Source organism: Notolepis coatsorum (assembly GCF_963971535.1).
Source record: "Notolepis coatsorum genome assembly, chromosome: 15".
Classification (NCBI taxonomy): domain Eukaryota; kingdom Metazoa; phylum Chordata; class Actinopteri; order Aulopiformes; family Paralepididae; genus Notolepis; species Notolepis coatsorum.
In genome coordinates, this window is record NC_140179.1 from 87,413,338 (window position 1) to 87,440,161 (window position 26,824).

Here is a 26,824-nt window from a genome sequence, read left to right on the forward strand (position 1 = left end):
TTACTCGGGTAGGATCAGCTCTGCCACCAGGGTGTGTGAGTGTGTGTTTTGGAGAGACTCCAGGGTCAGTGCGTTCTGTAGTCCATTAATCTGCCCTGAACTCAGAGATGGACACTCATAGTGAACACGTAGCCACGGCTCACCTGGAGAGAGAGACAGGTAGAGAGATAGAGAGACAGTTATAGCACCTTATTTATGTAATATTTAGTCAATTCCCCTGAATCATTCACCTCACCTCTGGTAACATGTTGACCTGGCGACACCAGTAGCTCCGCCCCCACACTGTGATTGACAGGTTCTCCAGCCTTTGATCGGCCCGCCCCCAGCTTACGAAGCACCTCAGCCAAGACCAAACCGTCCATGTCTGCTACCCAACCTACAGACAGACAGACAGACAGACAGACAGACAGACAGACAGACAGACAGACAGACAGACAGATCACAGAGTAAATATCCATCCCAAACTCTACCCATAATATTATGGACTTCCTCTGGAATATCAGTGAAGAAAGCCATCATTATGCTGAAAAAAACAAAACAAACCCATCAGAAACATAGCAAAAACATTAGTTGTGGCCAAATCACCATCTTATCTTACTACTGTATCTATCTATCACTAGTATCTATGGTAGTGTTATGGCATAGGCATGTACTTGTACATTGTATATTACTATTGCACTCTGGTTGGATGCCAAACTTCTTTTCGCTGTACTGTACTTGTGCTGTATAATGACAATTAATTTGAATCTAATCTAAACTAATGTATGGCTGTCAATGGAACTGGTTCCCTTGTATTTATTGATGATGTGACTGCTGACAAAAGCAGGATGAATTCTGAAGTGTTTCGGGCAATATTATCTGCTCAAAGACGACTTCAAATTAGAAATGGTAACAACCGATGAGGTACTCAAAAAACTGAGCGCCCTCCAACCTAACAAGGCCACTGGCCATGACAACATCCCCTCCAAATTCCTCAGAGACTCAGCAGCCGCCATCACCCCAGTCATCACACACATAATAAACCTCTCCATAAAACAGGGACACGTCCCCAAGGACTTCAAAATTGCGAGAGTGACCCCTCTGCACAAAAAGGGCAGCAAATTAGACACAGGCAACTACCGCCCTGTTTCTATTCTTACCTCCATCTCGAAAGTCATGGAGAAAATAGTCTATGAACAAGTCGAAAAGTACCTGGCGGAAAAAAATCTAATCTATGAATTCCAATCTGGCTTCAGAACATCCCACTCCACTGACACATGCCTTCTCTATTTGAACGACCACATCAAACAAGAGGTGGACGCAGGGCAAATACTGCTGCATGGTCATGCTGGACCTACAAAAGGCCTTCGACACTTTCAATCACTCCATTCTGATTGACAAGCTAAAAGTAATTGGTTTTGATAGTTTATCAGTGAGCTGGATGCAATCCTACCTTGAGGGGAGAGAACAGATGGTGGAGGTAAATGGTACTCTATCCCCCCCCCTCACAGTTAGCTGTGGTGTTCCACAAGGAAGCATACTAGGACCGCTACTGTTCCTAATTTATGCAAATGTCATGTTGTCAGCTTGTGAATGCAACTTGTTCTTGTTCGCGGACGACTCAGCCCTGCTGGTCTCTGACAAGAACAAGTTACAGGTTGAAAAAACCCTCAGCTCTGAATCTGCACCTGGCTCGCTGATAACAAACTATCATTACACCTGGGTAAAACAGAGTCCATTCTCTTCGGATCAAATAACAAACTCAGCAAGACCGACGGCTTCTCAGTTACAGTGGGTGACAATATTGTCACAAGGAAAGATGAAATTACCTACCTAGGTTCCATCCTAGAGGCAAATCTTTCCTGTGACAAAATGGCATCCAAGGTAATAAAAAAAGTCAACCAACAAACTAGATTCTTGTACCGGATCTCCTCTCTGGTAAACAAGAATACCCTGAAGACTCTGGCAGGAGCACTCATTCAAGGGTACTACGACTATGCTTGCACCTCATGGTACCAAAGCACCTCAAAGGCGCTAAAAACAAGATTACAAACATCACAAAACAAACTGGTCAGACTTCTACTTGACCTTACCTCTAGAACCCACCTCACCCCCGCCCACTTTGACAACCTAGGATGGCTTAGAGTAGACGACAGTGTACAGCAACTTGCAATGGGCCTGGTCTACAAGATACACTATACGACTAAGGTACCCATGTACATGTCAAAATACTTCTCAAAGGTCAGTGAATACCACAACCACAACACCAGAGGAAGCTCAACAAATCATGTTAAACCCAGATTCGGCTCAAACAAGGGACTAAACACGTTTAGCAATTATGCCACATCAATGTGGAACGCCCTACCCAAAGCTGTAAAGGAATGTGAATCCCTACCCACATTCAAAACCGCTCTTAAAGAGCACCTACGGGAGGCTGCAATTCGAAACTGGCCACCGTAAATGTCCAAACGCCCCCACCCCACCCCCTCCTAATAGACAGTCTCCTCCCCACCGCATGTATATATTCTCTCCCCACCTTATGTATATTTCTCTCCCACCCACCCACCGTATGTATATTTCTCTCCCACCCACCCACCCCCTCCTAATGTACAGTCTCCTCCCCACCGTATGTATATATTCTCTCCCCACCGTATATATATTTCTCTCCCACCCACCCACCCCCTCCTAATGTACAGTCTCCTGTACAGTCTCCTGTAACAGTACTGTATATTTGCACATCGTATGTCACAAATGTAACAGTACTAAATACCTGTATGTCATGTATGTCCCTATGCCATAAATGTCATGTATGTTGTGTATATGTCATAAATGTCACTATGAATTGAAAATGGGGGACCCTGATGTAAACAAGACAAATGCTTCAGAACTCATTGGACGACACTTCACAGTGCAGATAATAATAATAATAATAATAATAATAATAATAATAATAATAATAATAATAATAATAATAATAATAATAATAATAATAATAATAATAATAATAATAATAATAATAATAATAATAATAATAATAATAATAATAATAATAATAATAATAAATTGTATTTGTAGTGCACTTTACGTTTACTAGGATCCCAAAGTGCTACAGGGTTAAAACAATATTATTAATAATAGTAAAATAAAACATAGTTAAAAACATAGTATAAACAGAAAATGTAAAACAACAGCACAAGAAAAAATAAAATCATAAGAAATAGCTAGCAATCAAAGGCCTTTTGAAATAAGAAGGTTTTCAGGCCTGCTTTAAAAGAGTCCAGGCTCTGTGGTGCCCTCAGCTGGATGGGGAGGCTGTTCCACAGGCGTGGTGCAGCCGAGCAGAAGGCGTGGTGCAGCCGAGCAGAAGGCTCGGTCCCCCATGGTGCAGAGCCTGGTACTGGGGACCCGAAGGAGCAGGGTACGGGTGGAGGATTGTGGAGTGATGAGTTCCTGTAGGTAGAGGGGTGCGTGTCCGTTTATGCAGTTATGGGTGAGCAGCAGGATTTTGTAGTTGATCCGGGATGAGAAGGGGAGCCAATGTAGTGAGTGGAGGATGGGGGTTATGTGCTCGTGTTTACGGACTCTCATCGGGATCCTGGCATCGCTGTTTTGGATGTATTGCAGCTTTTGGATGCTCTTGCCAGGAATCCTGATGAAGAGTCCGTTACAGGTGTCCAGTCTTGAGGAGACAAAGACATGGACAAGCTGCTCTGCGTCTGACAGGGTTAAAGTGGGACAGCGTTTGGAGATATTTCTTAGGTGATAGAATGAGGTCTTGCAGAGGTGTTTTATGTGGATGTGGGGTGTCAGACCTGGCCATCAAAGGTGAGATGGGATATGGGTGAAGACTGAACCCGGTGTGGGTGCCAATGAGAAGTGCCTCGGTTTTTTCTTTTGCTGTTTAGTTGGAGGAAGTTGCTGTTCATCCATGCCTTTATCTCCTCAAGATAAGGTGGTGAAGCTGAAGCATGACAGAGTTGCAGAGGGGTTTGGGGCAGTTTTATGTAGAGTTTGTGTGTCATCGGCATAACAGTGGAAGGACATTCAGAGGGGGAGCATGTAGGTGATGATGAAGAGGATGGGACCAAGAACTGACCCCCGCCGAAACACCACAGGTTACAGGGAGCAGCCTGGACTTGTGTCCTCCCAGTGAGACATAGTCAGTCCTGCCTAAGAGGTAGGACTGGAACCACTGCAGCGCATGGTCCGACGGTGCAACTGTGTTGTGCAGGCGCTCCAGTAGGATGGTGTGGTCCACAGTGTCAAACGCTGCTGTCAGGTCGAGGAGGACGAGGAGTGATGGTGATCCTGCGTCAGGGGTCATTAGCAGGTCATTCGTCACCCTGAGCAGAGCTGTAAAGTAAAGCTGAAAGTCTGCGTTTAAAGCACATTGTAATTGTTTCATTTCCAAGTCCATTGTGGTGGTGTGCAGAGCTAAAATGATGAAAATTGTGTCAATGTCCAAATATCTATGGGCCTGACTGTAGATTGATTGAAATGATTTTGTACACATGTAGACGTGTGTGTGTGTGTGTGTGTGTGTGTGTGTGTATGTGTGTGTGTGCGTGTGTGTGCGTGTGTGTGTGTGTGTTTTACCCTCTCTCAGTGTCTTCAACTCCAATTGATGATTGGCTCTCCTCAGAATGCTGTGGTAGTCTGTGTGGGCAGAGCATAGAGTCCTAGCCACCTCATTGGTCACTCCCTGTGCCTCCATCATGGCCTGGAACTTTGACAGTGCAGCTCCACCAATCACAGCTTCTGAAATAAGCGTGCTGCCCTCTGATAGGCTGGACACTCTGCCAGTCATTGTCAGTAACAGACCACCTGCAGAGAAAACACAGACATTCTACAGGTGATGTTGACAGGAATGGACCCAGATTGTAGGGTTTACTCGGTTTATTGGGTTTACTGGGTTTACTGGGTTTACTGGGATGATTTGGTTTACTGGGTTTACTGGGATGATTTGGTTTACTGGGTTGACTGGGATTATTGGGTTTACTGTGCCTTGTGCCTTCATGTTCATCTGGGAAGCTCCTACTTTCCACGTTGGAAGTCGTTCTCACGACTTGACTGGCATTCACTTGAAGACAGAATCATAGACCAAAACAACACTGGTTCCCCAGACAACACCAAGGCTAATGTATTGGAGGCTAATCACCCAATGGGAAATGGGGTTATGACACATGCTCAGACTGTACTGGTGGAGTGTTTTGTACCAAACTGAATGGTAATGTCGACCAATTATAACTGTGTTCTACCCCAATTTATAAAAGGATATCTCTACTTAATCTCTGTGGACAACATATTGTACCAGTCAAATGACCAGAATGACATTCCTATAATATCTTAGGGGGTATAGTACAGTATGTGAGTATAGTATGTTAGTATATTACTTTAGTAGTGTATGTATGCTAGTATAGTATGTGAACGTTACCTAGCGTGTAGACCAGTTCCAACAGGTCGGTGGGTCCGCGTCCTTTCAGAGTCTCCAGGGATTCAATCACCTCCAGACTATTACCGACACATCGACCAATAGTAGCGTCCATATGGCTAAGCACTGCCCCTGTACGTATCCCCAAGCTGTTGCCGACACTCACCTAAAATATACATAAATAATCATTCAGATTTAAGGATGAAAATAGTTCTAAAATATACAGAAATATAATAATTAAGAATTAAGGATAAAAACTGTTAAACGTGCTACAGATAACATTTTCATGCAGAGTAATATTTTTACAATACATCCATGCGGAAGAGAAGAACATTTTGCGGGTCCAAAATTAATGTTGTTGTTTACATGTTGTGTGCATCTACAGTATATCCCCTCCCTACTTCTCATTTCCCCACGTGGAATGCACCTGATTAGATGACATGCTGGTGCTCTAGTGTGACATCTAGTGGCTGAATGTTATCCATAGCTACTTTAACCTTCTAATGAGAAGTGTATTGCCGCCATGCGAGCACCATATACTCTCATAGAGAGTCTCTGATCAGACCATCAGAGACTCTCCCTCACTCTCCACCTTCAAATCCCATCTCAAAACCCACCTGTTCTCCCCGGCATTTAACCTTCCCAACCATAACCACCCTCCTCCATCCTGTTGTTATTGTTTGTTATTACATGGCGTTTTAACATTCGCCGAAATGCTTAAATTGTGATTGGTCAATAGCCCCTGACAGCGGTGAATTATTTTTCGATAACTGACCGCTACCATGGGCAACGCGCAATAATCACCGGTGATTATTGCTTTTCACAGCTGGAGCAATCAAGCCCACTGACACACACTGCATCAGTGCAATCAGACACACCTGCCGGCTGCCGGCGATAATAATAATAACTTTATTTGGGCTGACAGAGCCACAGAACAACTGCGTCTGCATTTGATCTCGTCTTGTCGATGGTGTAAAATGAATTAGGTATATTGTTAGTAAGTTAGCCATGTAATAAGCGGGATAATGTATAGCTATACTCGGTCATTGTCGCAAAATAATTGACCTTCACTACGTTTAAAACACCTCGACGAGGCACCTCGGTATTCTAAACTCCGTGTCGGTCAATTATTTTGCGACAATGACCTCGTAGCTATACATTATCCCTTACTTATTGTGGCTCTATGTTCTTGTGTATTTCATATTGTTCCCTGTTTCCCCTGTGGCTCTGTTTCTTTTGTTTCTTTGTTTTTATTTTCTTTCTGCCTACTGTCAGTGACTTCGGGTTACTGAGAAGCGCTGTATAAATTAAATTCTTCATCAGGTTATGTTTAATCCTCTTCATCATCATGTTCAGTTTAATCCTCTTCATCATCAGGTTGTGTTGAATCCTCTTCTTCATCAGGTTCTGTGTAATCCTCTTCATCATCATGTTGTGTTTAATCCTCTTCATCATCATGTTCAGTTTAATCCTCTTCATCATCAGGTTCAGTTTAATCCTCTTCTTCATCATGTTCAGTTTAATCCTCTTCTTCATCATGTTGTGTTTAATCCTCTTCTTCACCAGGTTGTGTTTAATCCTCTTCTTCACCAGGTTATGTTTAATCCTCTTCTTCACCAGGTTCAGTTTAATCCTCTTCTTCACCAGGTTGTGTTTAATCCTCTTCTTCACCAGGTTATGTTTAATCCTCTTCTTCATCAGGTTCAGTTTAATCCTCTTCTTCACCAGGTTGTGTTTAATCCTCTTCTTCACCAGGTTGTGTTTAATCCTCTTCTTCACCAGGTTCAGTTTAATCCTCTTCTTCACCAGGTTGTGTTTAATCCTCTTCTTCACCAGGTTCAGTTTAATCCTCTTCTTCACCAGGTTCAGTTTAATCCTCTTCTTCACCAGGTTCAGTTTAATCCTCTTCTTCACCAGGTTGTGTTTAATCCTCTTCTTCACCAGGTTATGTTTAATCCTCTTCTTCACCAGGTTGTGTTTAATCCTCTTCTTCACCAGGTTATGTTTAATCCTCTTCTTCACCAAGATCTATAACCACCACACTGTAGCTAAAATGCTGTGAAGTCTGCTCAGGCTTCCTCTTTTTTTTTTTTTTTTTTTTTTTTTTTATTATTGTAAAACATAAATCTTTTATTTTTTTTATTGGAGTTTTCAAGGACAATGATGTTAATGGAACATCCACATAGCCAGACTACTATCCATCTTAAACACACTACAGAGAGAGATGGATAATAACAAAGAATAAACATGTACAAATAAACACATGTAATTGGAGGGTGAGGTGAAATGTTGGGGATCTAACGGTCACTCATGTGGGCAACAAGGACCTCAGCATGTGCAAAAAGTAAACATATCGCACATGATCAAACAATGCCAACCCATCAACACCTATAAACCACAACAAGACCAAAGGTACCAGAGTACTACAAACAAAAGCTAAATCGAATGCGCCAACAAGGGCTTAAAAGATAAATACCAAGACCCAGAGAAGTGTTTTGTGGCTCAGGCTTCCAACCGATCGGGGAAGCTCTCTGCCTGTACTTCATTGGCTGCCGTGGTTGTCAATCACACTCACGTGTGAGCCAATAGCAGAGAGGGTTGTAGTTTAGGGTACTTACCAATGATAATGCTAGTTCTTTAGCACTAGCCAGGTCTTTGTAAAGAGCAGCACGTCCAAATTTGACATCCAACACCAAAGCATTCAGAGACTCCGCCCCCTTTTTAGAGATTATAGAACCTACAACACACATCACATCCTGTTGGTGTTGGTAGAACCTACATCACATCCTGTTGGTGTTGGTAGAACCTATTGTATATCACATCCTGTTAAAACCTACATTATACAATGGCATGCAAATATCTTGATTCTGATTGGCTGAAACAGTCAAGTTAGACGTTGTGATATCGTATAAGACACTCCACGTGACCCCAGAACCCGCCCACAACCGAATTACTATTTTTTTTTAATGACTCCGCCGTTCATTCCTTTTTCTGAATGAAACCAAGATGGCGGACAATAATCTTTCTGAATGGATGTATTGATTTCTTCATAACGACTCATTCAAAAAAAGATACAGTCAACTGGAAGACAGACAAAATTATAGCCATGTTCTTGCAGGCTCATCTGCGCAAAAGCGCATTGCAGACGGTTCTGAGAACTCTGTTCCAGCTAAGAGGCAAAATAACGACACAGATACTTTTTTCTCAAACTGCACTATAACCGGGAATGTTACCATCAATGTAAATCAAATGTAAATAACCATAATCACCCTGCATGACTTGTCCTGCATGACTTGTTCAGTTGCATTTTGTGGGCATGGCCCATTGGATCAACCTTTTCTGTTTTTGGATCAACTTTTTCTGTTTTTGAATAAATCTCCATTATGCTTCAATTACTGTGTGTTTATTGTATAGCAATAAGGTTGGGTGAATTAGGCCATTGTATAAAAGCATTAAATCACTAGAAGTCGTGTGTTATACTCATTAGATCACGCCTAGGGGGGTTTAACAACTAGGCGTGATCTAATGAGGAGAACACACTCCTGCACGTGATGTAATGCTTAATCACATCCTGTTGGTGTAGTCATGGTAACAACATTCCTATTCTAAATACAAAATACTTTTGGGGATTTTAATTGTTACGCCACAACTTTGCATTTGTATAAATGTCTTTGTGAAGTCTATGTTCTCTCTAGGGTCAGCATTTACATTTAGTAATTTAGCTGACGCTTTTATCCCAACCCACTTACAAATTGTGTACAAGTCAGCAGGAGGGGTACAACTCTGGCAGCTAAGGGTCAGTAGTATTGTTTGTCTAGCAGTGCTGAACTTGAGTGCTACACTCTGAATTGCAGTATAGACATATTAGCATAGTAGGTAGTAGTATAGGTATAGTAGCATAGTAGGTAGTAGTATAGACATAGTAGTATGACATACATGTACTCTGGTATGTCATAAATGTCTAAATGTAAGAGTACTGTCTACCTGTAGGTCATGTATGTCATATATGTTATGATCAGGGTGCGAACCACGGGGGAGCTAGGGGAGCCATGGCTCCCCTAGATGAGACATCAGCTCCCCTGAAAACATGATTTGTGAATTTTTGGGGGATCTCTAAAATACTGACAATAAATGCTATTTTTGCCATGCATTTCAAATTTGTCTGTCATTTTCTGTATCGTCATCATCGTGTATAATGCGTAAAATTTGGCTATTTTGATGTATGATTCATGATTTGCGCACTAATTCACCGTTGGTTCAATAGATGGTGACATGCTATTCTTGCAATTACCATTCGGAGCGTGGCGGCGCTGCAGCCTGCAGGCACAAATCAAACTTCACCCCGCCGTTTTAAAAGAAAGAAAATACAGGTATTCAGGATAATGTCGAAAGTTAAACGAAAAATCAAAGAAGTAAGCCTTCTAACCAATTTTGGTTTTACAAAGAAGGCGAAGCAGCCAGTCGACTCGACTGAGCAGGAGCCGGTAGGAGCATCTACTTCTTCAATCACAGACCATTTTAAATTGACTGCTGGCGACGTTAACAACGTTACACCTGCTGCGGGGACTACTTCTGTGACATGCAGATTTTGAGAATTGGGCAGATCTTCACCATCAGGTGGGTGGCGAGTAGTTTTAATACTGTAAAAGCAGTCTGGAATAACTTTAAAACAGCAAGTGAGGACGCATCTCGCAGGCAGCTGATCCCAGGCCTTTGTGGTCGCTTCTGTGTTAAGGTAAGACCTGCTTTTCCTAATTACAGTAACTGTATTATTATCATTATTGGTCATTGCGCTTGTCTCGTGTGTGGGTGGTGGGGCTCTCACCCTGTCTCTGAGTACTGACCAGGGTGCTGACTGGTGTGATAATGATGCGTTTGCCTACTATAATAATGTTAGACTTGATGTGTTTGGTCATGGACTATTGGTTCCTCCATGTGTTTATGTGTAAATAGGACTGTTGTGTGTGAATTTTAGTGTTGGATCAGATGGGGTTAATCTGAGCATGTGTATTTCAATATGTGCGTCTTCATCATGCATGCAGGCCACCTGTGGGGCGTGGACTATGTGTGGTTCTGTAACGTTACTCATACCTATAGCCTATGTCAGCAAGCGTCACAGTAAAGTCCTCCCTGTGAGGCACATGCAGCGCTGCTGACCCCCCCCCCCCCCCAAATATAATGAGCTCCCCCGAAGATCATGGTATGGTTCGCACACTGGTTATGATGAATTGAAAATGGGGGACCCTGATGTAAACAAGTCTTTCTCTGGTCTGCATCCCCTTAACAATTGTGTGTATTGAGCCGTACTGTATTGTACCCATTCTGCAATCTGTTAATAAAACTTTCAATCAATCAATCAATCAATCAATAGCATAGTAGATACTAATATAGACATAATAGCATAGTACATAGAAGATAGTAGTATAGACCTATTAGCATAGTACATACTGTAGTAGTATAGAAAGAGAAAGTGAGTAAGAGTTAGGAGGAGTTAACAGTTTGGTGTCAGGGTTTAGTAGAATCAGGGTTTAGTAGAATCAGGGTTTAGTATAATCAGGGGTTAGTAGAATCAGGGTTTAGTAGAATCAGGGTTTAGTAGAATCAGGGGTTAGTAGAATCAGGGGTTAGTAGACTCAGGGTTTAGTAGAACCAGGGTTTAGTAGAATCAGGGTTTAGTAGAATCAGGGTTTAGTAGAATCAGGGTTTAGTAGAATCAGGGTTTAGTAGAATCAGGGTTTAGTAGAATCAGGGGTTAGTAGAATCAGGGTTTAGTAGAATCAGGGTTTAGTAGACTCAGGGGTTAGTAGACTCAGGGGTTAGTAGTGTGATGCCATTCTCATTCTGGAGTAAGATCACAGTCTCATTTGTCCTGAATATAAGGTTTTCTTTTCCTTGAACGAAGTCTAGTGTTTTATTTTCGGGGTCAGTCTCCACAGGGCTAGCTCCAGTCTCCACAGGGCTAGCTCCAGTCTCAACAGGGCTAGCTCCAGTCTCCACAGGGCTAGCTCCAGTCTCCAGTCTCCACAGGGCTAGCTCCAGTCTCCACAGGGCTAGCTCCAGTCTCCACAGGGCTAGCTCCAGTCTCAACAGGGCTAGCTCCAGTCTCAACAGGGCTAGCTCCAGTCTCCACAGGGCTAGCTCCAGTCTCCACAGGGCTAGCTCCAGTCTCCAGTCTCCACAGGGCTAGCTCCAGTCTCCAGTCTCCACAGGGCTAGCTCCAGTCTCCAGTCTCCACAGGGCTAGCTCCAGTCTCCAGTCTCCACAGGGCTAGCTCCAGTCTCCAGTCTCCACAAGGCTAGCTCCAGTCTCCACAGGGCTAGCTCCAGTCTCCACAGGGCTAGCTCCAGTCTCAACAGGGCTAGCTCCAGTCTCCACAGGGCTAGCTCCAGTCTCCACAGGGCTAGCTCCAGTCTCCACAGGGCTAGCTCCAGTCTCAACAGGGCTATCTCCAGTCTCCACAGGGCTAGCTCCAGTCTCCAGTCTCCACAGGGCTAGCTCCAGTCTCCACAGGGCTAGCTCCAGTCTCCACAGGGCTAGCTCCAGTCTCCACAGGGCTAGCTCCAGTCTCCACAGGGCTAGCTCCAGTCTCCAGTCTCCACAGGGCTAGCTCCAGTCTCCACAGGGCTAGCTCCAGTCTCCACAGGGCTAGCTCCAGTCTCCAGTCTCCACAGGGCTAGCTCCAGTCTCCACAGGGCTAGCTCCAGTCTCCAGTCTCCACAGGGCTAGCTCCAGTCTCCACAGGGCTAGCTCCAGTCTCCACAGGGCTAGCTCCAGTCTCCACAGGGCTAGCTCCAGTCTCAACAGGGCTAGCTCCAGTCTCCACAGGGCTAGCTCCAGTCTCCACAGGGCTAGCTCCAGTCTCCACAGGGCTAGCTCCAGTCTCCACAGGGCTAGCTCCAGTCTCCAGTCTCCACAGGGCTAGCTCCAGTCTCCACAGGGCTAGCTCCAGTCTCCACAGGGCTAGCTCCAGTCTCAACAGGGCTAGCTCCAGTCTCAACAGGGCTAGCTCCAGTCTCCACAGGGCTAGCTCCAGTCTCCAGTCTCCACAGGGCTAGCTCCAGTCTCCAGTCTCCACAGGGCTAGCTCCAGTCTCCAGTCTCCACAGGGCTAGCTCCAGTCTCCAGTCTCCACAGGGCTAGCTCCAATCTCAACAGGGCTAGCTCCAGTCTCCACAGGGCTAGCTCCAGTCTCCACAGGGCTAGCTCCAGTCTCAACAGGGCTATCTCCAGTCTCCACAGGGCTAGCTCCAGTCTCCAGTCTCCACAGGGCTAGCTCCAGTCTCCACAGGGCTAGCTCCAGTCTCAACAGGGCTAGCTCCAGTCTCCACAGGGATAGCTCCAGTCTCCACAGGGCTAGCTCCAGTCTCCACAGGGCTAGCTCCAGTCTCCAGTCTCCACAGGGCTAGCTCCAGTCTCCACAGGGCTAGCTCCAGTCTCCACAGGGCTAGCTCCAGTCTCCAGTCTCCACAGGGCTAGCTCCAGTCTCCACAGGGCTAGCTCCAGTCTCCAGTCTCCACAGGGCTAGCTCCAGTCTCCAGTCTCCACAGGGCTAGCTCCAGTCTCCACAGGGCTAGCTCCAGTCTCCACAGGGCTAGCTCCAGTCTCCACAGGGCTAGCTCCAGTCTCAACAGGGCTAGCTCCAGTCTCCACAGGGCTAGCTCCAGTCTCCACAGGGCTAGCTCCAGTCTCCACAGGGCTAGCTCCAGTCTCCACAGGGCTAGCTCCAGTCTCAACAGGGCTAGCTCCAATCTCCAGTCTCCACAGGGCTAGCTCCAGTCTCCACAGGGCTAGCTCCAGTCTCCAGTCTCCACAGGGCTAGCTCCAGTCTCCACAGGGCTAGCTCCAGTCTCCAGTCTCCACAGGGCTAGCTCCAGTCTCCACAGGGCTAGCTCCAGTCTCCAGTCTCCACAGGGCTAGCTCCAGTCTCCACAGGGCTAGCTCCAGTCTCCACAGGGCTAGCTCCAGTCTCCAGTCTCCACAGGGCTAGCTCCAGTCTCAACAGGGCTAGCTCCAGTCTCCACAGGGCTAGCTCCAGTCTCCACAGGGCTAGCTCCAGTCTCAACAGGGCTAGCTCCAGTCTCCACAGGGCTAGCTCCAGTCTCCACAGGGCTAGCTCCAGTCTCCACAGGGCTAGCTCCAGTCTCCAGTCTCCACAGGGCTAGCTCCAGTCTCCACAGGGCTAGCTCCAGTCTCCACAGGGCTAGCTCCAGTCTCCACAGGGCTAGCTCCAGTCTCCACAGGGCTAGCTCCAATCTCCACAGGGCTAGCTCCAGTCTCCAGTCTCCACAGGGCTAGCTCCAATCTCCACAGGGCTAGCTCCAGTCTCCACAGGGCTAGCTCCAGTGTAGGCTGTGTGCCTGGGTTTACCTGGCCGGAGGGCCGAGCGAGTGAGCCCGCCTGTTGGACCAAAACCAAACCAGTGCGGAGGTCTCACCCTGGATCCCGTGCACCAGGGGAGGTTGGGGGGGATTGACGGTTCCCCCTTGCGCAAGCAACAGTGGCGCACGCAGGGGTCCGAGTGCCCGGCGGTCACAACACCGCTTTCCTACTACCATCCTGTGTGGGTGAAACTGGCAAACCCAAAAACTAAAAGAGTAAAACTCTTAGCAGTGGATCACTCAGTTTTCAGGAGTTTCCGGGTGGAGTGGGTATGTTCTTCCTGTGCCCTGCAGATCACCTGAGACTGTAAGCCTTGGTCATACATATGTATAGGCTATAATATGTTTAGATATATTCATTCATATTATGTATATACAATGTAGTACATTGTTAAGTGGTCTTGTTTTAAAGCAGAAGTTATGGTCCGAGGTAATTAGGGTCAGTAAGGTTAGAGGTCATTAGAATCTAGTGGTCGTTAGGGGTCAGTAGGGTCAGAGTTCATGCTACCTGTGATGAGAGGTAAACTGTCCACAGTGCTGGTGGCATCTCTCAGAGCATACAGCACCCTGTCTGCTGGAACCAACGTCTTAGTCTGTCCCACAATGCAACATCCCACTGTAGACAGGATATGCTGGACCTAGAGAGAGAGAGAGAGAGAGAGAGAGAGAGAGTCTGAGTATTGCAGTAGACACTAAAATCTCTATGTGTTTAAGGTGAAACATTTATAACTAACCATTACAGTAACATACTAAAACATTTATAACATGTATAACTAATGACATTATAGTAACATACTAAAACATTTATAACTAATGACATTATAGTAACATACAAAAACTGGTATAACTAATGACCATTATAGTAACATACTAAAACATTTATAACTAATGACCATTATAGTAACATACTAAAACATTTATAACTAATGACCATTATAGTAACATACTGAAACATTTACAACATGTATAACTAATGACCATTCGTTATAATGACCATAATCCAAGATGGTCAACAGTTAGCAAACATTAGCTTCTCGATCAAGATAGTCCATTTGTATTCCTAAATGCAGTGGCAAACTGATAGTAAATATGACAGATATACATTATAATATGAAAATGCTAAATATAATTGTATTAGTTTATCACATTAGTTGTTCAGACTGGGAGGAACATATTTAGTGCGAAACTAGATTTACCCTCACAAGCTAGTAATTAGCTTCAGTTAGTTTGTTATGTTGAATTTATGTATATGTAGCACCCTGAAAATATGGCTATTATTCAGAAGTGCTGACTTGCCTTTTATCTCCCCTGGTGCACCAAGACATACTAACTAGTTTCCATTAATATTCCCTCGAACAATGACGCGGGCTTCTCCTTCTTCTACCGGCTGGAATATGGATTATAAACAGTATCACTGGATCATATTCTTCCACCCAGTTTTCCCTGTGTGGCTAGTTGGCGGTACCAGCAGGGGGCGGTGGCAGGCAGAGAGCGTACGAGAGAAACGGGGAAGGAAGCGAGTCAATGGAGACGGAAGGGGGAAGAACGAGCCTCTTCGAGTTTGGACTAACTAACGTCCATAGATAGCGTGTTATAGTAGCAGTGTGTGCGGTATATGTAGCATGCTGCTAACGGCTATATTGACTCCAGTGTACACCGAGCGCGAGCCGCTGAAGAAGACCGGCGGTGTAGCCAGCCACGTTGCGCAACAGTGTAGCAGGTGGGCTGTTTGGGACCCAGAGAGTAGCTTCAGTTTAAGGTAGGGCAAGTGTATGGCTGCGCATCAACCCAGCGCCGGCTGTCAACAACCAGCCTTCGCCGGCGTTTCGACGTCTGCTCTGCTCCGGTGGTCGACAGCCCAGCACGGGAGTTCTTCCGTGCCATCACCATCGCCATCACCATCGCCATCACCCAGCACACGCTCTCAGCCAGCTACTGCCCTCTGCTCCAGCCCCGCTTGCTAGCGCCCGCGACAAGAGTGTTCGACACCATCTTGCTACCTGGACGGTGGTGGCGCGGCGAGGCCGCCATTTTGGTTGAGTACAATAGAGCTTCGATGCTCCGGAGCTATTACACAGTACACAGTGTGGTGCGGCCTACGGGTGAAGCTAACGTTGCTAAATCCAGTTCATAGGGGTACCCCATACACATTCTATGCCGGCATTAGTATAGGACTTTTGTTTTGGTACAGTGGGCCCACATTTTTGATTTCCTTTGAGTGTGATAACGTGTGGTTCTTTAATAATATTTTCCCATCTAATTAACCCTTTCCCTGTGGGGAGGTTACAGACCTGGTGCATCATAAGTAAAGCCTTAGAGAGGTATTATTCTTGCCATATAATTAAAGCCTGATAGAGGTATTATACCGGGTACTGACCCAGACGTGGGTGATGAGTCAAACACATTGAAGTATATTATCCCTGGTACCGACCCAGAGGTGGGTGTATAATATACGTGTCTATAAGGTATTGAGTTACAACCTGAGCCATAGTAAGACTTCATTCCATTCGACCATTCTTATTAAATCTTTGTAACCGTACAAAATAACATAAAGGCTTAAATGGGGTTCTGTGTGCGTGTCCATTCCTGTGCCTAGTGTTAACTCTTTTGGTGTGGGTAACGTATATACCATTAACCCCTTCCTACCCAACTCTCCCCTTTTCATTATAAGGTTTCTAGTGGTCATCAAGGGAGGGTACTGCTCGCGGGAGGAACAAATCTATTTATGCATATCAGTCACTAGGTGTGGGAGGGTTAACGGAGGTAATCAGGGAAGTGAGAGCGAGTTGGGGAGTACTGCTGACCGCCCCGGAGAGGCGAGGAAGACCAGAGTACCAAACCAGGTTGGTAAATCCCAGGCCCCATTCACTCCCATTACCGGGCCCCAGTTTGACGCTCTAGGCCCAAAGACGAGGGTGCAGTCAGACGGAGCTCTGCTGTGTCCAGCTACCTTGTGACTGCCAGCAACCGTTCCCACAAAGCAGGGATAATCCACCCTGCTACATATAGAACATATCTAGCTAGTTATTAGCTTCAGTTAGTTTGTTATGCTGATTTTATGTATAGAACATATCTAGCTAGTGATTAGCTTCAGTTAGTTTGTTATGTTGAATTTATGTATATAATATATCTAGCTAGTGATTAGCTTCAGTTAGTTTGTTATGTTGAATTTATGTATAGAACATATCTAGCTAGTGATTAGCTTCAGTTAGTTTGTTATGTTGTATTTATGTATAGAACATATCTACAGTAGCTAGTGATTAGCTTCAGTTAGTTTGTTATGTTGAATTTATGTATAGAACATTATCTAGCTAGTGATTAGCTTCAGTTAGTTTGTTATGTTGCATTTATGTATAGAACATATCTACAGTAGCTAGTGATTAGCTTCAGTTAGTTTGTTATGTTGAATTTATGTATAGAACATATCTAGCTAGTGATTAGCTTCAGTTAGTTTGTTATGTTGAATTTATGTATAGAACATATCTAGCTAGTGATTAGCTTCAGTTAGTTTGTTATGTTGAATTTATGTATAGAACATATCTAGCTAGTTATTAGCTTCAGTTAGTTTGTTATGTTGCATTTATGTATAGAACATATCTAGCTAGTGATTAACTTCAGTTAGTTTGTTATGTTGAATTTATGTATAGAACATATCTAGCTAGTTATTAGCTTCAGTTAGTTTGTTATGCTGATTTTATTTTGACTCATTATAAAAAGCTCTGATAAGCTCTGATAAGAATTGGCATATCAGAAAACATGTCCCCGGCTGTAAATAGTGGAATGGATAAAGAGAGACTGGAAGATGCCTAAACACAAAGGTCTCTCTGTAGGAATCCTTTACATAATGTTGTCAGACACATATAATGATAATCTGAGCTGTCAATGGCAAAAAAAGCTCTTTTGGTGGACGTACTTTTGACATGAATGATTGCCTCATGTGATTACATTGCCGACATTCAAGTGATGTCTCTCAATACTGGACCAATTACAAAAATGTATTTAGACCCCAAATTATGGGAAAATAGGGTCCATGTTTAAAAATACCGGAATTCCCCGTTATTTAGGGTTAGTTAACAATAGTTAAGGTTAAGATTAGTACCTGTTGCACTGGTTGGTGGATGTTGAATCCAGGAATAGATTCTAGTTTGTCCAGAGTTCCTCCCGTATGAGCCAAGCCCCGCCCACTGATCATAGGAACCTAATACACACACACACACACACACACACACACACACACACACACACACACACACACACACACACACACACACACACACACACACACACACACACACACACACACACACACACACACACACACACACACACACACACACACACACACACACACACACACACACACACACACACACACACACACGCACGCACGCACAGGACAGAATCAGATGAATAATAAAATGACTGGTTGGCTGACTACCTGGCTGACACTGTGTGTGTGTGTGTGTTTGTGTGTGTGTGTGTGTGTGTGTGTGTGTGTGTGTGTGTGTGTGTGTGTGTGTGTGTGTGTGTGTGTGTGTGTGTGTGTGTGTGTGTGTGTGTGTGTGTGTGTGTGTGTGTGTGTGTGTGTGTGTGTGTGTGTGTGTGTGTGTGTGTGTGTGTGTGTGTGTACCTTACATCCACAGGCGGCTAGCGCTGGTGCTAACACCAGGCTAACTTTGTCCCCCACCCCTCCTGTTGAGTGTTTGTCAACTACAAGCCCTGCCCACTCCCCTGGCCATGACATCATTTCCCCCGATAACATCATCTCCCTGGTCAAGGCCTCTGTCTCCATGGTGCCCATGCCACACTGCCAGATAGCCATTAACATGGCTCCTAAATAACACCCAACAGAGTGAAGACGGGGAGAGAGAGAGAGAGAGAGAGAGAGAGAGAGAGAGAGAGAGAGAGAGAGAGAGAGAGAGAGAGAGAGAGAGAGAGAGAGAGAGAGAGAGAGAGAGAGAGAGAGATTGATCCAAATGATCCACAACAGAATACAACAGTCTCCAAGATACTGATGTGATATCTTGGAGATATTTCGGTCTAAGAGACAAATCAATCATAGGAACATGAGGCATTGTTGAATGGTTAAAACCTTTGTCTGTATGTTGTGGATTAAAAAAAACTGTTACTGGACCCTGGGTGCTGTCTGTCTGAAGCTGTCTGTCTGAAGCTGCCTGTCTGAAGCTGTCTGTCTGAAGCTGTCTGTCTGAAGCTGCCTGTCTGAAGCTGTCTGTCTGAAGCTGTCTGTCTGAAGCTGTCTGTCTGAAACTGCCTGTCTGAAGCTGTCTGTCTGAAGCTGTCTGTCTGAAGCTGTCTGTGCTGTCTGTCTGAAACTGCCTGTCTGAAGCTGTCTGTCTGAAGCTGTCTGTCTGAAGCTGTCTGTCTGAAGCTGCCTGTCTGAAGCTGTCTGTCTGAAGCTACCTGTCTGAAGCTGCCTGTCTGAAGCTGTCTGTCTGAAGCTGTCTGTCTGAAGCTACCTGTCTGAAGCTGTCTGTCTGAATCTGTCTGTCTGAAGCTGTTTGTCTGAAGCTGTTTGTCTGAAGCTGTCTGTCTGAAGCTACCTGTCTGAAGCTACCTGTCTGAAGCTGTCTGTCTGAAGCTGTCTGTCTGAAGCTACCTGTCTGAAGCTGTCTGTCTGAAGCTACCTGTCTGAAGCTGTCTGTCTGAAGCTACCTGTCTGAAGCTACCTGTCTGAAGCTGTCTGTCTGACGCTGTCTGTCTGAAGCTGTCTGTCTGAAGCTGTCTGTCTGAAGCTGTCTGTCTGAAACTGTCTGTCTGAAGCTGTCTGTGAAGCTGTCTGTCTGAAACTGTCTGTCTGAAGCTGTCTGTCTGAAGCTACCTGTCTGAAGCTGTTTGTCTGAAACTGTCTGTCTGAAACTGTCTGTCTGAAGCTGTCTGTCTAAAGCTGCTACCTAAGTTAAGGTTAATTACCAATTTGACAGTCCTACCAATGTGACAGTTAGTTGAGGGTAGTTACGGATAGTTTAGGTTAGTTACGGATAGTTTATGTTAAGGTTAATTCAAGGTAGTTGAGGTTAGTTGGGGTTAGTTTAGGTTGGTTTAGGTTAGTTAAGGTTAGTTTAGATTGGTTAAGGTTAGTTACGGTTAGTTGAGGTTAGTTAAGGTTAGTTAAGGTTAGTTAAGGTTGGTTATGGTTAGTTAAGGTTAGTTGTGGTTAGTTGAGGTTAGTTGAGGTTAGTTACGGTTGTTGAGGATAACGAAGGTTATCCTATAACCCTAGTTATATGAGTATAGCGAGCGCTCTGCTCTATTGGAACTGTCCCTTTAATCATATGCTATCATGAACATTTTCAACCACATACACTCACCTACACCTGCCTGACCACGCCCACATCCGCTCACATATAAGCGGGGTCATGGCCATACTACCAGCTCCTTCCCCAGTCTTTCACCACCGAAATGGAAGACACATGGGGTCCTCAGTGAGTCAGAGCAGAGCGCTCGCTATACTCATATAACTAGGGTTATAGGATAACCTTCGTTATATTTCATATAGCTTTGCGCTCTGCTCTATTGAAACACAAGAGCGGAGCAGAGCGGAAAGCCCGACAGATGTACCCGCTGAGGTCCCCTACAACCATCAGAATAGCGGGGAGGATCCAGGCCCCCCCGCCCCCCCTAGTGAGGGACAGGAGGGAGACTGGACCAGAGGGAACAGTACCTCAAACGCACAGGGTGAGCAGACCGTGGGACTTACCTTCATATAGAAGGGCCCACGACTACTCGGTCGCGCATCCCGCACGCCACCAGGGAACGGACGTGAAGCAAAAAACCCATGTCACAGCCCCCAACAATCGCGGGGTCGGGGTCAAAAAACCCCGACCCTGTGGCAAGGCCGTAGCAGCGGGGCGCGGATGAGGCCCCAGCCCCAGGCCACATCCCGGGGGCCAGGACCCCTCGAAAAAGGGGCCTGGCGAGGTCAACGAGGCTGCGGCATCCCCCACCGGACGGTCACTGGTGACACCACCCCCCACATCGCCAGCGTATCGGACAGGGCCTACAATAGGTGAAGGCCCTTCTCCACCTGGCACGCCGCTCCGAAGTACTCCAAGGAGGCTTCCCCCCCACAATGTCGTGGGGCCAGCTGGCGCACCGGGGAGACAACCAACCAAGGAGGTTGATCCCTCAATCCAGGCAGACAGGTCTTAACAAGAGCAGAACTCGACCTGCGCCCGGAGCACTGCAGACTAGACAGGCGCCTAAGGGGCTAACTGTAAGAACAGTATCGGAAAGGGTGTTCGGTATGCCGTGCACCATGTCACATGGGGTCACGAACCTTGCGGAGGCAGAGTTAGCCAACTCCGCCAGCGAACAGATTCCACCACGAACCCTGACCCTGCCAATTTATTAATCCTGCGGGTCGAGGTTCAGAGAAAGAGTTTGACACAATTGGCAGACGTCATGAAACATGCAGGGGCATACTCTTGGGCAGCCGGGGTCAGACCCGGGCTCAACCGGAGAGTCGACTCTCTGCTACCAACATACCGGGGAGACAACCACCCCCCTATGTGTATTAACAGAAAATGGTTGCTCCCTTAACCCATTAAGAAACCCCGGAAACATAACTGCGAGTATACACAGGCTATACAATGCAGTTCAAGGCGTTTCAGGTTTAAAAATGGTTAACCCAGGCCAACAGGTCAATGAGGGCAAGGCCCGACCTGGGCCTGGAGGACCGGGACCTACACAGGGATGCATAGAGGAGTTGACAGAAGCAGCCTCCCTGACAACCCCCTCCTATCCCCGGTTTAGCAGGGAGGGAGGGGTGAAAACGAATGGAGAAGGACCAACCCAACATTGTGCAAAAATTTACAACATAGTATGGACCAATGCACACCACTGTTAAGGGCAACTCGTAGTGGCATCTATATGACACACACATTCATGACATCAACCCCTGTGACGTCCAGCCCGCCCTGACATTTCCCCCCCGGAAAAGCCCAGGGTCCTTCGGGGTACCAGAACTTGTCTGCACCCCGGCGGACAGCGGGTTAAACTGATCCGGTATGGCGCGACCAGGACAAGTCCCGTGCCCTTGTCACGCTGCCACACCCAGTCCTAAGAGGGGGGTAGGTACGCGTGTCAATCCAAAACATCACAGAGGGCGCCACCAAGACGGTCAGTACGCAAACGCACCGCTCCCGGTGGCCCACCTAACGGGCGTGAAACCCCCCTGCCAATAAAAATCTCCTTCCCAGCCGACCGCATAAAAAACTCAGTTTTTATGATGTTGGGCAACCAAGGCGTGCCGGTCCCAAAAAGCGGATTCAATCATTGAAAAACACCCTGGGCCAGTGCTGATTTATGAAACAGTGTGTATGCTCGTAAAGAACCTCAGAACAGTGACGGCGAATTTCTAACAAGAAAGAGCCCCACAATGTTTCCCCTCGCTGTCTGGGATGAGCAGCAGGAAGCCGGTACTAGAGACACAGACACAGGCTCTTATACGACGAGCCTGGGAATAAAAACCGTGTCAAGCCTGCTCTTTATGTAAGAGGGGAAGACAGCGGTTTTCCCAGAGTGACCTCAACGTGAGTGAAACTATTGAAAAAGGTTCATGTAACAGATTGGACTAAGTAGACAAAACGGCCCAATATACACTACTGTTAGAGAGCAGAGCAGAAGGACCAACAGTCTCGACTGCATCGCATCATCTATCCTTTACAATGACAGCGGTCTGTAGCACAGGCCCTGTAACTCACGGACATGTCTCTTGGCCAATAAGAAAACACGCCTGTGACGTCTTCAATGGCCGGGGAAATCCTGTGTCCGACTACCCTATATCCTGCGGCCGGCCGTGGTGCAGGCTGACGACATCTTCTGCGGCCCGCTATCTCCCTGCGGCTATCGCTAACGGTTAGCAACAAGCTAACGGAAAGTTCTTACAGGCCAACCGTTAGCTACCGGCTAACGGCCAGCTACAGGCTAACGGCTAGCAACAAGCTAACGGCTAGCTCTTACAGGCCAACCGTTAGCTACCGGCTAATGGCCAGCTACCGGCCAGTGGTTAGCTACAGGCTAACGGCCAGCTACAGGCTAACGGCTAGCTACTGAAGCTGCGTAAGGTGGAGAATAGCGATGCAGGCCTGGTCACTCCAGATAGCCAACTGCCTAGCCCAAAGAAAAGGCAGACAATGCTCGCCTCCCTCACAGGACGGCGTTGCCAGAGATACAGTGGCGTCGGCAGCGGAGTCCCGTTTATGCGGGCCACCCTAAGCTCGGGGACAAAAAATATGCACGCTTGCATCCCTCGCGGCGGGAGGCTCAACCCACTTTTTGATAGGCGGGGGCCAACGCCCAGTGAAAATGGCAGTAGGTCATCCCGCCTCGGAGGTGGGACTTGAACCCAGACTCGGAGTACGGGGCTCCCAGAAAAACAAAGCACAGTCTGCCCGAGGGGAGAGAGCTCTGTCTTCGTGGGGCGTCAAACATGAACTCCCCGCCCCCTCCATGCAATCCCAATTGTCCATTGGACGTTTACAGGCTAACAACTAGCTACAGGCTAACTGCCAGTTAGCTACAGGCTAACGGCCAGTATCTGTATCGGACGCGATGGAGAGGTAACGGAGGAATCCTCGCCTGGAGCCGACTGTTCTGCGGGCCCGTATGCCTGAGCAGCCGACCCCGCACAACTGACACATTTGTTTAGACCGTCCGCCCCCGCCGCTCACCGCCAATTGACGTGAGCGAGCAGAGGCGGAGAGCCCGCGCCGCAAGACACCACCCACCAGAGAGACCGTCGGACCAGCCGACTGCCTCTCGCGGCAATAGTATCCAGCTGCACAGCCGGAGAGCAACGCTGAATAGCACTCTCCTCCTGGCGCCGCTGAGGCTCACCTGCCTGCCACAAACGTGGAGCAGGAAAGCCCCACTACGCCCCGAGGAAGCCCGAATGTGAAACGCCGGTGGAGGTCAGAATAGACTCTCCGGTGGTGACGACATTATTCTGTCTTTCTCCCGTAAATTAGTGAGAGAGGGAAAAACAAAAGACAATGCCAACACAGCTCCTATAACTAACTAACTACTTCAGCACTGATCTTGAAGAGGTGCTCTACACGTACTTCCAGGTGGTGAAAGGAGCTGGTAGTATGGCCATGATCCCGCTTATGTGTGAGCGGATGTGGGCGTGGTCAGGCAGGTGTAGGTGAGTGCACGTGGTTGAAAGTTTTCATGATAGCATATGATTAAAGGGACAGTTCCAATAGAGCAGAGCGCAAAGCTATATGAAATATAACTACCTATCTGACAGTCCTGGATGGACTGATCGGTGACTCCTTGAATGAAAGTTTTAATATCTTTGTCCGTCAGAATCTCTCCATCTCTCTTCTTCTTTATAATTTCGGGGAACGACAGCATCCTTAACTAGCCTGCAAACTAGGACAGCAAGAAAGAAAGGAAGTCAGCTTACATACACACTTAACCCTAACAGACAGTAAAAAGCTGCTAGCAGTCAGTAACAAGTCAGTAGCCATCAGTAACCAATCAGTAAACAGTCAGTCTATAGCTTTGTTTCAATCTAAACAGACAGTAAGCAGCCAGTAAACTGATTATCAATCAATAATAACTTTATTTGTATAGCACATTTCATACAGGGGATTGCAGTTCAAAGTGCTTTACATCAGTAAGAAATAAGACATACAATCTGTGTAAAACAAGCAGCAAGAGCAAAGCATAAAGTGGGATAAAAGAATGCAGATATATTAATCAAATCATATCAGAACCTCACGTTCCAATAGGCTTCTTAAATTTCTGTAATCTGTTACAAAACATGATACAGGTCAGGTCATAGTATGCACCCAGCGGATAGTGGGACGTAGAGATAAAAGTAAAAATAATAGCAAGGGTAAAATGAGCAGACATAAAATCACAGTTTTTCACATTAGGATCTAACATCCCAACAGGCCACCTTGTTTATGGTTTGATTCAGTTTTTTTTTTTTTTTACTTTGGCCATTCCGCTGGCTCTTTTTGCGTTTATCGCATTTTCTCTGGTCAAGAATGACCGACAGAAACAGGTTGAATGGGGGTAGAGATGGGGGGAAGACACTCTGAGAAAGTTACGGCTTTGTCCGGGAATCGAACTTGCTACCCCAGATCCGTGACGAGCACGGTTGTCCCCGGCGCCGAAATAGCGCTCGAGGTACGCGGTGAGCTACTGGAGCTCCCCGGTTTGATTCAGTTTTAGTAGAATAGAAAAGACATGAATGATGAAATGAGCACATAAAGTGCAGACATACTATAAAATCACAGTTTCTTACAGTGCAATAAAATAGTTCTGGATTACTATTTAACAGTTCAATGTCGTCTTTATCCACAGTTTAAAACCTGACAGTCTTCCCTCTTGTTTGATACCCACTTTGACCCTTCGAACCTCCCACTCAGGGCGCAGTTTCCTCTCTCAGGCTGTGGTTATAGGCTTAGGTCTTACACAATTTTAAAGCCTGACAGTCTTTCTTGCTTGATACCCACGCAGTTTAATACCCGACAGTTTCAAACCTGTAATAAAAGCAATAGACAAAGTAAAATAGTCCAGTGCAATAAAAATAATAATAAATACCGGTAATATAGAAAGCCCTTCACACTTCCTGCTCACGGTCCCAAAACGTCCCGCCTATCTGTGGGAAAACAGTATTGACTAGTACGGATGTCCAGCCTCAGATATATAAAATAAAAGAGAATAAAAACATAAAAACATGGGGAATAAAACATAGAGAAATAGTGCAATGTCAATTACAGAGAAATAGTGCAGTATAATAGTGTAAAGTCAGTCAAATGGAAAGAGATTAAAAAAGATTCTAACGTATTGGCTTCCCTAATATTGTTGGGTAACGTGTTCCACAGTTTTGGGGCGTTGTTTACAAAAGCTGCATCACCGATCTTCTTTTTTTTTTATCCACTTTTTCTCCCATTTTCTATTTTTCTCCCATCCGAATTTCGTATCATCCAATTCAACCCTCCCCTGTCTCAAACGCTGTTTCTTGCCTCCCACAAGCCGGCTGCAATGTGGACTAATTCATACATAGCACGAGTCCCCTCCGATACTCGAGGTAACAGCAGTCGCATCTTTCCACCTGCGCGGCGCGATCTTTCAGCGTCAGGGGTCTGCGCTTTGGAGGGGCGCCGCCCCCATCGCTTCCTGATTCTACTGCGCAGGCGCACCAACCGACCTGTAGGAGTCGCTGTCCACAACGCCCGATCCCCACCCATCAGTTTCCCACCCCCTAATACTGCCAATGTGTATTAGTACGGACGACCAGCTAAACTGAAAGCAATGTGGAGCGCTGGGCTCGAACAGGCAAACCCAGCGTCTCCAGTATTCGTGGTGAGTGCCTTGCCCACTGCACCACGTAGCCGCCTCATCACCGATCTTCTTATGACTCTTTCTGGTGACCTCTAATAGACATCTGATGATCGCAGTGTTCTGGCGGGTGTGTAGTTTATTAGAGTCAGCAATGTAGCTGGGTCCTTGTCCATTTAGAGCTTTGTATGTGAGGAGAAGCACCTTAACCTGTTAAACCTGTTTCTTTATCAAAAATCGATCAATAGAGACCGTATTAGATCCCCAATTATCATATCCTGGGGTATCATTGGAAAGCCACACTCATTGGCTACAACCCTGTCCAAAGGTTTTCGATATCGCCAAATGATTGACGGAGCTAGAGCCCCGGGAGTCGGGGGTGGTCATGTGTACTTTTGTGTACTTTGGCGCACGCCTCACATATCGGCATGTAACTCGAGAACCGCTGAACGGATTTTGTCACCTGAAAGGGCAATCGACAAGCAAGAAATACGGCTTTAATTATATCTATATATTGTATTAAAATAAATGCACACCCGAACCGCTAGAGGTCGGCAAAGTGGCATCGCGAATTGTCCTCATGAGGGCCCACATGTGGGCCCACATGTGGGCCCTTGGATGTTAAGACGTTTAATGTTTTTTTTATACATTTTTTTGTAGCCAAGAGTAAAGACCATAACCCTGTCAAAACAGTAGTCAAAGTGTATATTTTCATTTTT

General features: G+C 46.2%; 1 protein-coding gene across 1 annotated transcript; it reads right to left on the reverse strand.

The window, feature by feature from the left end:
• tymp (thymidine phosphorylase) lies at window positions 1-24,164 on the reverse strand (the record flags this gene model as incomplete). Its single annotated transcript, XM_084331087.1, has 9 exons — window positions 1-143; window positions 236-376; window positions 4,576-4,803; window positions 5,414-5,576; window positions 8,029-8,147; window positions 14,296-14,425; window positions 17,887-17,985; window positions 18,418-18,620; window positions 24,047-24,164. 9 exons carry the CDS (start codon window positions 24,162-24,164, stop codon window positions 1-3), a joined length of 1,344 nt encoding a protein of 447 aa, XP_084187213.1.
• Between the last annotated feature and the right edge of the window lie 2,660 nt (window positions 24,165-26,824).